The sequence below is a fragment of the Anopheles stephensi genome, chromosome 2 (assembly GCF_013141755.1).
Source record: "Anopheles stephensi strain Indian chromosome 2, UCI_ANSTEP_V1.0, whole genome shotgun sequence".
NCBI lineage: Eukaryota > Metazoa > Arthropoda > Insecta > Diptera > Culicidae > Anopheles > Anopheles stephensi.
In genome coordinates this window covers 32860121-32875573 of record NC_050202.1, presented here as the reverse complement: position 1 = coordinate 32875573, position 15453 = coordinate 32860121, and the positions used below count along the sequence as shown (strand labels likewise).

Genomic DNA, 15453 nt, shown 5'->3' with positions numbered 1-15453 from the left:
CGAAACCAAGGGAGCCGCATGCTTCATCTCCCATAGATCGAAGCCAGGTTGAGGGAAATCACCCGTCGCTGAAAGAAATCAGCCGTATGTTCGAAGAGATGAGGGTTTTCATGAATCAACGTGTGTGGAATACCGATTACAAGACCCTCGAAACGTGTTTCAAATGCCACCAGGCAAGCAAGGGCATCATGGTAAAATGGGAGCAGTGTGAGCGTAAATTACATGTGACGTGTATTGTCGACAATGAAACCACCTTAGGAAGCGGATGGAAGTGTCCAGAATGTACGACCTCGACAGCCCCGATGAAGCCCAACATGTTCGATATCATAGTGAATAGGCTAACGGACGTGGAACGCAAGATAGAGATGCAGCAGAATGGTACAAATCAGCGCGGAGCGTCCAAACTTCCGCATCCTTCATCGACGGTAATCGACAATGCTCATTTCACCAGCGTAGGAGAGTTAACCCAGAGCCAGGTCTCAGCAAGACATGTCGTTAGCGGAAAGCTACCCATTTTCTCCGGTAATCCCGACGAGTGGGATATGTTTTTCTCCTCGTTCGAAGAGTCGACGCGTCTTTGCGGGTACAGCGATGGGGAAAATATGCAACGTCTAAGAGAATGCCTCAGAGGTCACGCGCTGAAGTCTGTGAAGCGACGGCTTTTCTATGGAAATAATCTTGCTGAGGTTATTGAGACGTTGAAAACGATGTATGGGCGCCCAGAGCTCGTGATTGGAACGCTACTCGACAATATCCGTCGCATGCCAGCACCTAAAGTCGAAAAGTTAGAAACGTTAGTTGATTACGGAATTGAGGTAGAGGAAATCTGTTCAACGGTTCGGTCAAGCGGCGTTGAAAGAGCCTATGATGGTCCCCTTCTCGAAGAGTTAGTAGAGCGCCTCCCTGCGGTTCACAGGTAAAAAACGGTGCGCTAAGAGTGTGTCCAAGATCGGCTCTACGAGAGGACAGACGGAATGTGAAGTACGTCAACGTGCACGGAACGAACCAAACCGCAACGCAGTTGCGTCGAAAAACCGTAGCGCCTAATCCAAACACCGTTAACTCGAACGATGCACTTGTGATGATCACTGCAACCGGCTGACGGAATGTGATGAATTTCTACGGATGAGTGCCGAAAACCGATGGAAATACGTCACCGACAACAACCTATGCAGAAGCTGCCTGCGGCGACATCAAGCCTACTGCCGATTACAACAGGCTTGTAGCAAAGCAGGCTGCGGGAAAAACCACCACACACTTCTTCATAGCTACCACACCGAAGAACGCCACGGCAGGTACGAAGTTAACAACTCTCATTCTACAGATGCTCATCGCGACGTGCTGCTTCGTTATGTTCCGGTAACACTACACGCTAAGGGACGACAAGTAAACGTGATTGCACTACTAGATGAAGGCTCATCGGTGAGCCTCATGGAACACGCCCTAATTAAGGAACTCGGAATAAGTGGAATTCCGAAACCGCTCTGTCTTAGCTGGACTGGGGGTCAACACCGCGACGAGGCGCAGTCAGTGGAAGTCAGTGTCAACATTTCCGGTATTCGAGAAAATGATCGCCGTTACGAGGTACCTGCAATCCGTACGGTTCGTTGCTTAGGGTTGCCCAGTCAACGTTTGTCGATGGATCAGTTTGCGGCCAAATATCAGCATCTATCATCGCTGCCCATACCGTCGTTCGAAGCTACAGCTCCCCGGATCTTACTAGGTATGGATAATTACCATTTAACACGTCCTCTTAAAACCGTAGAAGGATATCTTAACGAACCGGTTGCTACAAAAACGCGTCTTGGATGGGTGGTGTCTGGACGATGTGACGCAAATGGCCAACGATATGCTGGATGCGAATCGGTAACATCACACGGCGTACAGCTTTGCGAATGCCGAGACATCGAGGTAAGAATAGATAGAGCCCTGAAAGGATGTTTTGCATTAGAAGAGCCTCGATGCATGCTTAGTGACGTTACTAGGTCGAAAGAAGATGAACGGGCCTTTGAATCGTTGCGCGCTACTACGCAATACGTCGGTGACAGGTATACCACTGGATTATTGTGGCGGTATAAAGACATGGTACTGCCCAAGAACTGGACCTTAGCGCTGAGACGAATGGAGTGCCTCGAGCGGAGGATGGGTCGTGACGAGCAACTCAGAGTGGTCATGAACAACAAGCTGACGGAGTACTTGGCGAAGGGCTACATTCGACTACTCACTGCTGAAGAAAAACAGTCGAATCATCCGAGGGCGTGGTATCTGCCTATATTCCCTGTATTCAACCCGAAAAAACCCAACAAAGTCCGAATTGTTTGGGATGCCGCCGCTTCATTTCGTGGACATTCCTTAAACTCAGCACTGTCGACTGGGCCGGACCTGCTCTCCCCGTTGTCCAGTGTCCTGCAACGGTTTCGAGAAGGAAAGGTAGCTGTTGCAGCAGACATATCGGAAATGTATCACCAGGTTCGCATTCTAGAAGAAGATCAACAGAGTCAACGTTTTCTGTGGAAGTGGAAGCGCGATCAAGAGGAACCGGAGGAATATGTCATGTTACGAATGACGTTTGGAGCCTCCTGTTCACCCAGTTGTGCTCAGTTCGTTAAGAACATCAACGCAGATCGGTTCCGAGATCAATACCCACAAGCCGTAACGTGCATAAAGGAGGACCACTATGTTGATGACATGTTGGCAAGCGTTGAAGACGTTGGAGATGCTATAAAACTAGCCCAAGAAGTCAAATTCATCCACCTTCAAGGAGGATTCCCTTTGCACAACTGGATGTCTAATTCGGTTGAGGTACTACAGGCGGTTGAAGGTAGTCAACGACACCAAAAGGAGTTTACGTTAGAAGCCGATTTAACCACAAACAAGGTGCTGGGCATGTGGTGGGACTCACAGAGTGACGCCTTCTGCTTCAAAATACCAGCAACACTTCACCATTTCCTAGATAGCAACGCGATGCCTACCAAACGTCAGTTGTTAAGCCTTCTCATGTCGATCTACGATCCGCTGGGACTAATTTCCGGATTCCTGTTTTTCCTCAAAATAATATTACAAGAAGTATGGCGAGCGGGAGTAGATTGGGATCAAGAGATTCCGCAGGCGCAGCACGAAAAGTGGAGAAGATGGATAAAGTGTCTACCTGAACTAGAGAATATTTCAATCCCAAGATGCTACCGGCGAAAGATTGATTTAAAACAATGTAACCTCCAGCTTCATGTCTTTGTAGATGCCGGAACCGATGGGTTCGCTGCAGTTGCTTACTTCCGCTACGAACACGAGGGGAGCATTGAAGTCAGCCTCGTAGGAGGGAAAACGAGAGTGGCTCCGCTCAAATACACGTCTGTCCCTCGATTAGAACTCCAAGCGGCTGTACTGGGAACTCGCTTGGCGCGCGCGGTAAAGAAAGCACATCGACAGACAGTGCACAGTACTCGGATCTGGACTGACTCAAAGGACGTAATCTGTTGGCTGCGATCTGATCATAGACGGTACAGCACCTTCGTGGCACATCGGGTAGGAGAGATTTTAGAAGAGACCGACGTGAACGAGTGGCATTGGATATCGACACACTTAAACGTAGCGGATGAAGCCACTAAATGGTCTAACTTCAACACGCATCTCACAGCAAGCCAGTGGTTTACCGGACCAGGGTTTCTGTCGTCACCAGAAGATAGCTGGATTAACGAGCCTTTGCCGGAAATGAGCACCCAAGAAGAAATCCGTAAGAGCCTCAATACGCATGTCACCAGCTGCGAACTCATCGACTTTGAGAGGTTTTCGAGGTGGAATCGGTTGTTAAGGTCGGTTGGGTATGTATGCCGTTTCATTCATAACACCCGGCGGCCTTTGATCCGTCAAACCGGTCCATTAGCCGCTTGGGAAAAGCAACAAGCTGAACGAATCATCATCAGACAAGTGCAACGACACGCATACCCCGAAGAATACTGTCTGTTGGCAGGTCAACCTACGGATGCCAGTCATAAAACACAATTGCCCCGTAACAGCCAGATTGTAAAGCGTAGCCCATATATGGATCCAGAAGGGATACTGCGAGTACAGGGTAGGATCGATGCCTGCAGCTATGTGAGCCTCGACACCAAGAGGCCAATCATCCTACTAAAGGCTGGAAAAGTGACTGATTTAATAGTGGATGACTACCACCGACGGTACAGACACCAAAACTTCCAAACAGTAATGAATGAAGTCCGTCAAAAATACGATATACCAGCTCTACGGAGTGCGTGTCATAGGGTGCGAGCCAGCTGCCAATTCTGCAGAGTAAGGAAGGCGACTGTAAGTGAACCCATGATGGGAGACCTTCCTGAGGCGCGACTATCTCCTTTCACGCGAGCCTTCAGCTACACTGGGATAGACTACTTTGGACCATTTGTGGTAGTCGATGGACGAAAGACGCAAAAGCGATGGGGCGTCTTATTTACCTGCATGACTGTGCGTGCGATCCACATCGAAACAGTTCCATCTCTATCCACCAGCGCTTGCATAATCGCAATACGAAACTTTATAGGGCGCCGCGGAACGCCGGTGGAAATCTTCTCGGACCGAGGTACAAATTTCATTGGAGCGAGTCGGGAACTTCGGGAAGCGCTAAAAGAAGTAAACACCGATGAGATGATCGACGCAATGAACTTACCAGATACGCGATGGAGCTTTAACCCGCCAGCGGCACCGCACTTTGGAGGAGCATGGGAACGCTTGATCCGCACAGTCAAACAAACCCTCCAAAATATCCAGTTTACGAGACACCCTACAGACGCTGTATTGAATAGTTGGCTGATAGAGGTCGAGCAAATAGTAAACGCTCGTCCGTTGACAGATGTTCCAGTTGATAGCGAGGAAGATGCACCACTAACTCCGAATCACTTCCTTCTAGGTTCCTCATCAGGAGTGAAACCATTCGTACCACCTGACGACACAACGGCCACGCTACGAAACAACTGGAAGACATCGTAGGTTTATGCCAACCTGTTTTGGAAAAAATGGGTAGCTTCCTACCTTCCCACTCTGACCCGACGGACGAAATGGTTTCAGCCCTGCAAACCGCTACAGGAGGGAGACGTAGTTGTAATCGTCGACGAAAATCTTCCGCGGGGATGCTGGCCCAAGGGACGTGTAATTCGCGCGATTCAATCCAAGGACGGTGCGGTAAGACGAGTTCACGTTCGTTTAGCTACTGGAAAAACATGCGAGCGACCGGCAGTCAAGGTAGCAACTATCGACGTTGAACCACGAGGTAGTGTTTTGAGAGGCCAAAACACTGGGGCCCAGTGTTGACAAAATACAACGTCAACGTCAAGTGCGATGACAGCCGACCGCGGAAGTACGCAGCCACTTAAGGATGAGCCACGAGCGCAGCCGAAGAGAAAAAAAACCTAGTCAGAGAGAGCCGGAGAAAGAGAGCGAAGGGAAAGGGCGAATGACCGCGTTACACACGGCAGTAACAACCATAAAGCGAGAGAAGGAAGACGTTTAGTTTTTTATCTGCTAAAAGTGTAACTAAAAATTACAAAAAGCATACACTTATTCACGGATGTAGAAAAGGCGTCTAGTTCATTTTATTCTCGCGGATTGTTGCCTGTTGCATTTGCAACAGTGTAAGAAGACCGAAATATTGTAGAGGAAAAGAAAGAACGCTCAGGTGAAAGCTGGGAAAAAGTCAGTTCAAACTGAAAGCTTAAACAGTCTCAATCAAAGATACAATGTAGGAAACGATTTGTATCAAAAATGGGAAGGCTAAAAAAGAAACGTGACTCGCATAAAGTCGTTTAGCAGTTATCGCGAAACACGGACTTAACTTTTCATCTCAAAACCAAATATATATTATTCTTATGGTGTGAAAACATGTTTTTTTATTAACTATCAACAAAAGACAACAAAGACACTTCGGATCCATAAGTTCGATACTGCCACGTTAAAAATGTAAAATATATCTGGTTTAAAAATACCGAACCTTAGAAACTGGCAACTCTAACTATTTTGCTAAGAGCAACGCCAATGGATTTTGGTTTGTTTAATAGTTATTATGACAGTTTCTGATGATAAAATTCACTAAGAACGCACATAATAACTTTGTATTCGAATTTATAGTAAAATATTGCACTTTTCCATCGTAAAAGTGCATTTATCCGTACAGCCATAATTGGTACAACATCAAAGTACCAATTCTCGCCCCATGCGACAGATGCTCACCGTATGAAAGTCACTTTTGGTCAAAGTGAATGTGTTGAATATAAATTTATAGTAGCCACCAAGATCCGGTCGAGCTACCACCAAAACGGATGTGATGTGCTGGTCTATTCAATTTCAATTTCCAATTTCCATACTGCCGTAAAAAAGAGGCAGGTTTTATCGTCTTTAACAGTGTGCTCCAATTCAAATCGGCCATGATACGACGGAGGAACAACAATATCAAGGAGGAAATGCCTTGTTATATTTCATAAACTGTTATTTTTGTGAATTTATGATTCGCAGTTATCACGTGCGATGGTGACAGTTCGGCGTCTGACCGTAGTAATCAATAAATAAATAAAATAATACCTCCTCCAGCTCTAGTCCAAGCAGGCCTTTTAGTATGATGACCAGCCAGAGCTGAACAATGCCATGAGAGCGAGGAAGAGGACTGGGAGGACAGAGCAAGTATTTTCGTTCTATTTGCCAAAAGTTCGTGTCGGAAGCTTCTGGTAATGCCTCCAATCAATGCAAATTTTGACTTCGATACATGTCCTTTTCGAAACATTTTCGAATCAAAAATAGAATTGCAAGATTCAGAACCGATAATGGTGGAGCATAAATACTCTATCAATTTTTATAAGTGACTCAGAATCTCAGTTATTGAGACCCAGTACACGTCAGCAGAAAGTTCCGGAAAGCTATAAGGATTACGTGATTGACAGTAGAAAGGCATCAAGTGTAGCATCGTCGAATGAAAGCAGTGATGTCAGGTATGCTACTCCGGAAGACGAACCAGATAAGGTTGGTGCTTGTCAACGAGAATAATCCAACGAGCAACAGAAGAGTTATGCAGACGCGATGGCTTCAGTGGATGCTAGCTATGGCTCGGGTCGATCGATGCTAATGAAACATGGACGTTAGTGGATTTGCCACCACAACGCAAGGTGATTGGGTGCAAATGAGTGTACAAAAACAAAACGGATGCAGAAGGGATGCTGTGTGAGTACAAAGCCCGATTGGTTGCGCCAGAGTTAATCCAGCAGTATGGAACGCGAAGTATTTGCGCCAATAGTTAAGCAAACAACCTTTCGCTCTTTAATGCTAGCAGCTGCCAATAGGAGCATGGCAGAGCAGCAGTGCGACGTCAAAACCGCATTCTTGTATGCTGAGCTGGATGAGGTGATTTACATGCAACCTCCCTGTGGTGTGAAAGCTGATCAAAAAGTCTGTAAACTGAACAAGGGACTTTACAGACTGAAGCAGCCGGCAAGATCGTGGAATCAGAAAATGGATACCGAGATGGAACGTCAAGGTTTTCACAGCTTCTTGGCGAACACCTGTTTGTATCGAAGGTACCCTCAAGGATATTGGTTTTACGTGCTTGTCTATGTTGATGACCTGATCATGGCAGCTAGAAGATCCTGGAATGATCTCATCTTTACTCACTCAAACACTCCGGCTCCCACCGCCCGTAGAGACGCCCCCGCACGTGATTTTTCATCACTAGCCCACACACTCGCAGCAGTATAATTAAATGATACAATTAAATGGACCTTGCTCGACACTCGTTAGCGGCCCGATACAAAATCATCGAACGTCTAATCCGACCTTACACCAGACCACACTTGACTCCTTTCTTCACGGATAGACGGAGCTTCCCTGCGCAAAAACCTACCTGTTTTTTTCCTGCTGCCAAGAATTGTAGTGCTGCTCGTTCATCTGCCACTGTGTATTACCAAAACGTGCGGGGACTGCGCACGAAGGCCGATGACTTCCGGCTTTCTTTGTTGGACTCCGATTTCGATATAGTTGTCCTAACGGAAACTTGGCTCGATCCTGGCTTGTCCTCGTCCTTGTTTTTTGACGACAGCTTCCGTGTATATTGCTGTGATCGAAATATTGACAACAGTACATGTTCTCGTGGTGGCGGTGTGCTGATTGCCTGCTCTCACTCTCTAACGTCACAGGAGCACAGATAGGCTCATTCATCTCTAGAGTTTGTATGCGTAGCCGTTCTACTAGGCAACACGCGGCTCTCTATCTCCCGCCCAGGCTTGCCGCAAATGCTTGCACGCTCCGCAACTTCGAAGACTTCATCTCCTTGCTGTGCTCGGTTATGCGCCCTGATGACGGTATCCTATTGCTAGGGGATTTTCCAGCTTAATGGGCACCTCAGCAACAACGGGCAGCTTTTAGACTTGGTATTCGCGAATGGGATCGTTGCCTCAACCACTTTATCGCCAATAGTGTGCTACGCGCCGCTGTTAGCTATTGATGCACATCATCCTGCGCTTGAGATGGACCTCTCGGTACCCTGTTTGGACTCAACTGCTCCTGCGCCAACACCTCGGCTCGACTACGCGCAGATTGATTAAAACAGGCTTTTAGCGATGATTTCCTCTTTTGCTGCTGACCTCGAGTGTTCAAGTTTCGGTTCTCTTGTCCTCGCTGTTGACGAATTCACACGGTTTTTGTTACATGCACTAAACGAATGTACGCCGCTTAAGCGCCCTAAACGAGGTCCTCCCAGGAGCGACGGTACACTGCGAAGGCTTAAAACGGCCGATAGGCTGCTGCCTATCGTAAATATCGTGCGCGTAGATGTAGCGTTTCGAGAAGCAATTACAATGTAGCACACTCTCTCTATCGACGCTATATTAAGAACCGCTATTTAGCCTACGTAAAACGCATAGGTTCGAACTCACGCAGTAACCACGTAATAGTGTCCCGCATTCCTTGCTACTCCAGATGTTGGGTACGCCCGTCCAATTGCTGATTTGGATGCGTTCGTATCTCGCCGGCCGATCGTACCGCGTGAAAATGGGACCTCATTTGTCGCGCTGTATTCCTGCTTCTTTAGAGGTGCCTCAAGGGAGCAACCTCGGATCGCTGCTGTTCGTCATTTTCATCAATGACGTAACTAGGGCGCTCCCCGCTGGAAGCCACCTACTGTCTGCTAATGATGCGAAGCTATTCCTGTCGATCCAAGACCAGTCCGACCAACTCCGTCTTCAAGCTACACTCTGTTCATTCCAATCCTGGTGTTCAGAGAAAGGTCTTGAATTGTTTGTTGAGAAGTGTGTTTGTCATGACGTTCACGAGAAAGCGCTGTCCTCTGGTGTACGACTACACATTATGTTAGAGTGCGCAACCTCTTCTATTGCCACTGTCACTTTGACAGTTTCTTTTACGTCACATGTCACATTACGTTTTTCTCTGTTGGCAATCGTGCCTGGTATTATCTTGTATCCTTTCTCTTTTTTCCGTTTTCTTTGTAGCGACAAGTCGCACAATTTTTGCTTTTAATAAAAATACAATTTTAGGTTATGGGCCCAGCACGTTGCTGATCTATTGGGAAGTGAAATAATTGTAGTGTTATGATGGAGCAGGAAAAGAGCGATCGCCATTTTCTCCCGTTGTTTGATGGCACCAATTATTCTGCATGGAAGTATTGGATGACGATACTCCTGGAGGAGCATGAGCTCCTGGAGTGCATCTTTACTTATGCGGAGGATGTGAAGGATGAGGAAGGAGATAACGAGGCGATAACCCGGGAAAAGCAGCGGAACCGCGAGGCGCGGGCAAAACAAGATCGGCGTTGCAAATCATTGCTTGTGTCCAGAATTCATGATTCGCAGTTGGAGTATATTCACGAAAAGAAAACACCAAAGGATGTGTGGGACACGCTCCAGCGTGTGTTCGAGCGACGAAGCATTGCAAGCCGGATGCATTTGAAGCGGCAAATGCTTACACTTCGTTTTGAGGATGGAACGCTTCAGCAACATTTTCTGACCTTCGATCGACTGGTGCGGGAATATCGAGCTACTGGTGCTGTGCTAGAAGAGCTTGATGTGATTTGCCATTTGCTAGTGACGCTTGGATCATCATTTTCGACCGTGGTGACAGCATTAGAAACGATGCCCGAGGAGAATCTTTCCATCGAGTTCGTCAAGTGTAGGTTGCTTGACGAGGAAACGAAGAGGAAGGGTGTTGATCTGAGTGCACCGAAAAATGAAGCTGCGTTTTCAGGCACGAGGCATCATCGGCAGTCCAAAAGTAAGGTTAAGTGTTTTGGATGCAAGGTGGTTGGTCACAAGATATCTGAATGCCCGAACAAGCGGAAAAGTGACACTAATACATCGAAAGCACACTTAGGCATATCAAGCGTTAGTTTTGTCGGTGTTAATGCAGGATGCGTGAACAAAATGAAGTGTTACATCGATTCAGGTTGTTCCGACCATTTAGTAAACAACAAGGCGTTTTTCGACGAATTATGGCAGCTGGAGCATCCAATTGAAATCGCGATTGCAAAAGATGAGGTTACGATTCGTGCGGAATACTCGGGAAATGTGAAGATTATAAGCAATGTGCGCGGTAAGCAAATCGAGTGCGTAGTGCGAAACGTTTTGTATGTGCCGGATTTGCGTTGTAATCTTTTCTCGGTAATGCGTGTCGATGCTGCTGGCATGAAAGTAATTTACGAAAATGGAGAAGTGCTAATTCGACGTGGTGCCGAAATTGTCGCGTGTGGTTCACGAATCGGAAAGCTGTACCAACTTGATTTTTCGTGTGTAAAGCGTGACGGAAATGCGATGTTAACGACGGGTCGAGTGTCCAAGGAGCTGGAATTGTGGCATGCGTGGCGTAGGCCAGGCATGTGGCCTGGAATGTGCGCGGTATCGAACAATTGATTCGGGAACAGATGGTTTCTGGATTAAACGTGAAATGCACCGATAAAAGTGTCGTGATTTGCGAGTCTTGTTTGGCCGGGAAACAAACAAGGAATCCGTTTCCGTCGCGAAGTGAAAAACGATCGTCGCGAGTGTTAGAACTCATCCATTCGGATGTATGCGACGGTTCAACATGGAGAAATGCCAACCTTGTTCGACATCGATTGAGAATCGGTTGAAGCTGCTGAAAGGTGAAGAGGAGAAGCGCACAACTAAGCCTTACCGTGAGTTGGTAGGCTGTCTTATGTATGCAGCTCAGACAACCAGACCTGATTTGGCTGCGGCAGTCAATTACTTCAGCCAATATCAATGTTGCCCAACGGATGAACATTGGACGCATCTCAAAAGAATCCTTCGCTACATAAAAGGATCTTTAGATGTGGTCCTCGTGTATCGCAAAGGTGAAGGAAGGGCGCTGGAGGTATATTCCGACGCGGATTGGGCCAATGACCCCAACGACAGGCGATCAGTTAGTGGAAGTATTTTCAAATCGTTTGGGTCTACTGTGGCCTGGATTACGCGGAAGCAGCAAACTGTAGCACTATCTTCAACGGAAGCTGAACTGACGGCTTTGTGTGTTGCTGTTCGTCATGGAGTGTGGATGTTGCGTCTGCTTGGTGACCTTGGATGTAAGGTGGATCATCCTGTAACTTATTTCGAGGATAACCAGTCAACAATAAGCATCGTGGAAGACTCCAAAGGGCTCGGACGACTGAAGCATGTTGATGTTAAGCTGTTCTTTCTGAAGGATTTGGTAAAGGAAAAGCAGATCATTCTCGAGTATATCCCTACGGCAAATCAACAGGCGGATATGCTGACTAAAGGGCTACTTATCGCAGCGTTCAAGCGGAATTGCTCGGCCATCGGATTGGCAAGTTGCAGCGGTTGAGTGGGGGTGTTAGAGTGCGCAACCTCTTCTATTGCCACTGTCACTTTGACAGTTTGTATTACGTCACATGTCACATTACGTTTTTCTCTGTTGGCAATCGTGCCTGGTATTATCTTGAACCCTTCCTTTTTTTCCGATTTCTTTGTAACGACAAGTCGCAAAATTTTTGCTCTTAATAAAAATAAAATTTTACATTAAACTGTTCTGCTATTGTCCGCAAAAGCTGTGTTCGGGATTTAGGAGTACTCCTCGATGAGAAGCTGAGCTTCCACGAACAGCTCGAACACGTCGTCACCAAGGGCAACCAGGCTGATAGGCTTGTTTGAGCAACTTACTCGTGACTTCACGGACCCGGTCTCCATCAAGACGCTCTACTGCTCCTTGGTTCGATCGGTGCTGGAGTATGCATCCATTGTATGGTGGCCATCTGCTGCTCGGCCCCTAGCCCGTTTGGAATCCGTCCAGCGCAAATTCACCCGGTTCGCATTGCGCTTCTGGAGGGTCCAAGTGGACTACGACGCTCGCTGTGCGCTTTTGGGTATCGAGGCGCTGAACCAGCGACTGAATTAGCCGAATAGGTACCCGTTTTGGTACCTTTGGTCCCTTTCTCCGTATGTGCCGTGAATATAATTGTATCAGTAATCGTCACCGACCGGACATGTCGCGCGCTGCGCTTTTAAATTGTATTCGAACCGTCCGTTCTTATAACTGTTAAGCGTTTTAGCAATTAGGCATCAAGAGGGCCCTGCGTGGTCCGTTGAATTATAATGAAAATAAACAATAAACAATCTTTACTCGCTGGACTACCGTGCTTTGTTGAGGTAAATTATGTCGAGGATGTTTGTTTCTGTTTAGGAATCGGAATAGAAGAGGACAAACGTGGACATTTTTTCCTGAGCCAGAGGAAGTACATAAGCGATGTGATGAAGACTACTGGTTTGGTCGATGCGAAGCTGTCCCTCATTCCTCTTGACCCTGGATAAGTGAAACGTGAAGCAGAGGTGCTCCCGAGCAAATACGACTGCCAGAAGATGATAGGTAAACTATTATAGACAGTGATTAATACGAGACAAGAAATAGCAGCAGCCATTTCGATCTAAAGCCGGAAAAGGATTTGTCCCACACAGAGAGATTGCAACGAGGTGAAGAGGGTTGGTACCTAAATGGAACAATTGAGTTTCGTTTGCGACTAAGTAAGATAGCGACATGCGACGGAATGATCAGAAATTGCGACTCTGATTGGGCGGAAAAACAAGCAATGTTACGTTCGCAAGGTGACTCGTGGCACAGTGAGTAAAATGTAGAACTGTGTGCCACATCAATCACAGAAGCAAAACTTATAGCAATATCAGAAGCAATTTAGGAAGAGATTTGTCTTAGATTACTTGTTAAAAAGTTAAAACGCTAAACGAACAGGAAGTGTTAATGTATGAAGATAATCAGCGTAGTCTCAAATTGTTAGCCCGAAAAAGATTGAGCACATTTGCACAATATACCACACTTTACGAAAGATCAGATCATACATGCTGAAGTGAGTTGCGATTAATATCCGTCAAAAGAAATGGTAGCTGCCCTCTTAAAAACCGATCGAATCAAGAGGAACATGAACATTCAGTTGTTCTTCGACATGCGAGACTACAGGTTAGAGCTGACGAGTGATGGATTTTCTGATGAGATCCAGAGCATTGTGCGTAGCAATATGAGAGCTACTAGAAGTAACGTCACTCAGAGAACGGCGTAACACGAACGATCGTTGCTTCAAATCGGCTTGCGACAGTTCGTCTACGCTTCTTGGACTGCAAAGCTCACGCAACATGCATGTTGCACTTTTGCTGAATGGAATGTTGGTTTCGCCTTCTTAAGACAACTACACTCTCGTCGATCATCGTTCTCACTCTCTCGCCGATCGCGACGTTCGCAAGTATCGAGTAGCGCACGAAGAATGCAATCCGCGTCAGGCGCACTATTCAGTCTTCAACTTTCTAGCGCTGCACAAGTGTTGTTTGGTGTCGTGTTTGAAATCCATCCGTTTTGTGATCATTAGTGCATTTTACGCGATCATTAGTGCATTTGTGATTCATCGACGGGAAAGTGGTTCGTCAAAGTGCTGCCGTTTGAGTGTGTCTCAGTCGAAATGGAAGTCGAAGGCCCACCCGAGATAGTAGCATCGAGAAGTTGCCGGAACGATAAAAAGCTGGTGGCGTTCATTATCGAGCAGAATATGAGATTGAACCACTCGAATGCGCCAATCGTCACGTTTTGGAGCAACGAGAAGGATAACTACCATGCGCTGTGGCTCTACGAATTGCTGAATACTCTCTATTCGTCGCAATGTTTAAACACCCCCAAACTGCAAATGTATCAACTTAAGCAGTTGAACATCATGATCGCCTACAGCACACCCGGCTCTAAGCAACTCACGGAGGCATACCTGAAGCGAGCTCGCATCGCATACGCCCGCGAGGAAGACTTCTATTGCTTGTACAACATTTCTCATGCAGAGGAGGTCAGCACAACTCATTTCACATCCGACGACTCCGTACAGGCCATGTACTACAGAGCGCGTGTTCGAAGAAATGGATCCATTGATCCGACCCCGCATAATGGCCGCACGTTCGAGAACTGTTTAAATGAAGTGGATTGCAAAGATTCAGTTAACTATGGACGTCATCTAGTTGGTCGACAGACTTTCGGCAGCGGAAACACGGTTCTAAGCGAAGTACCGTTTGTGAGTTTACTTATAAAGGACTTGTGGATGCGATGCCACCATTGCCTGATCTACGCACCGCTCGTTCTCATTCCGTGTCAATACTGCTCATTGGCGCTGTTTTGTTCAGATACCTGCCGTAACCGTGCCCACGAAGAATACCATTCGATGGAGTGTGCCATTATGCCGATCCTTCTTGCCCAGTGTACACCCATCCAGTTTCTCGCCCTGCGTCTTACAATCCGTGTTTATAAAATGTTCCCCGGTACGTCGGATGCACTCGATGCGTACATTCGAAAACTATCTGAAGACATCAAGGCAAATGAGTATAGCACGCCTAGTGCGAAGCCAGATTATCGGAAGATCTACAGACTTGCTACCAACCGGAAGCATTTGTCCAGAAAAACACTGACCTCCGATGGACTGAAAGCAGTCTCGCTGGCTAGGATGCTCGTGCGTGAACATGGTCTTCCAAACAGCTTTGTGAAACTGCTTGCCGAGCTGACTGTGCGCCATTTGCACATCCACCGTGTCAACGCTCTGGTCCTGCATTGCTCCATGGACGATCCATCGAAGGACGAGTACAGCTCGAGTTCGGTGCCATACGCACTAGTTCTGGTTACGACGGGCAGCATGTTCAATCATTCGTGCGACGCGAACGTGGAGTATTAGCTGTCACCTGACGGTGCAATTATGTTTGTAGCTAATCGTTACATTCCAAGAGGCACACAGATGCTCATCAACTATCGGTAAGTTATGACGACAATCTTGCTCATGCGGGGAGGTACTGTTATACGTCTATCGATCTTCTTCACAGTATCGATCCCACGGATACCAGATATGCCTTTGAATGCTACTGCCAGAAGTGTACAACGAAACGTATACTCGATCAACCATCAACACTAATGGAAGTTCCGGAAAGATTGTAA

General features: G+C 46.9%; 2 protein-coding genes across 2 annotated transcripts in view; both read left to right on the top strand.

The window, feature by feature from the left end:
* Positions 1 to 15453, top strand: part of LOC118507403 (SET and MYND domain-containing protein 4-like) — a 35762-nt gene extending 20309 nt beyond the window's left edge. Inside the window, exon 2 of the mRNA XM_036045861.1 lies at positions 15342 to 15453. Coding sequence (XP_035901754.1) covers positions 15342 to 15453 — 112 coding nt within the window. The remainder of the gene's footprint in view (positions 1 to 15341) is intronic.
* LOC118503306 lies at positions 3035 to 5398 on the top strand. The gene is made up of 2 exons (XM_036036426.1): positions 3035 to 4809; positions 4901 to 5398. Exons 1-2 carry the CDS (start codon positions 3709 to 3711, stop codon positions 4916 to 4918), a joined length of 1119 nt encoding a protein of 372 aa, XP_035892319.1. The 5' UTR covers positions 3035 to 3708; the 3' UTR covers positions 4919 to 5398.

Excerpts from the sequence above, each read along its gene's own strand:
- LOC118503306 (XM_036036426.1), top strand. The coding sequence starts at position 3,709 with ATGAGCACCCAAGAAGAAATCCGTAAGAGCCTCAATACGCATGTCACC.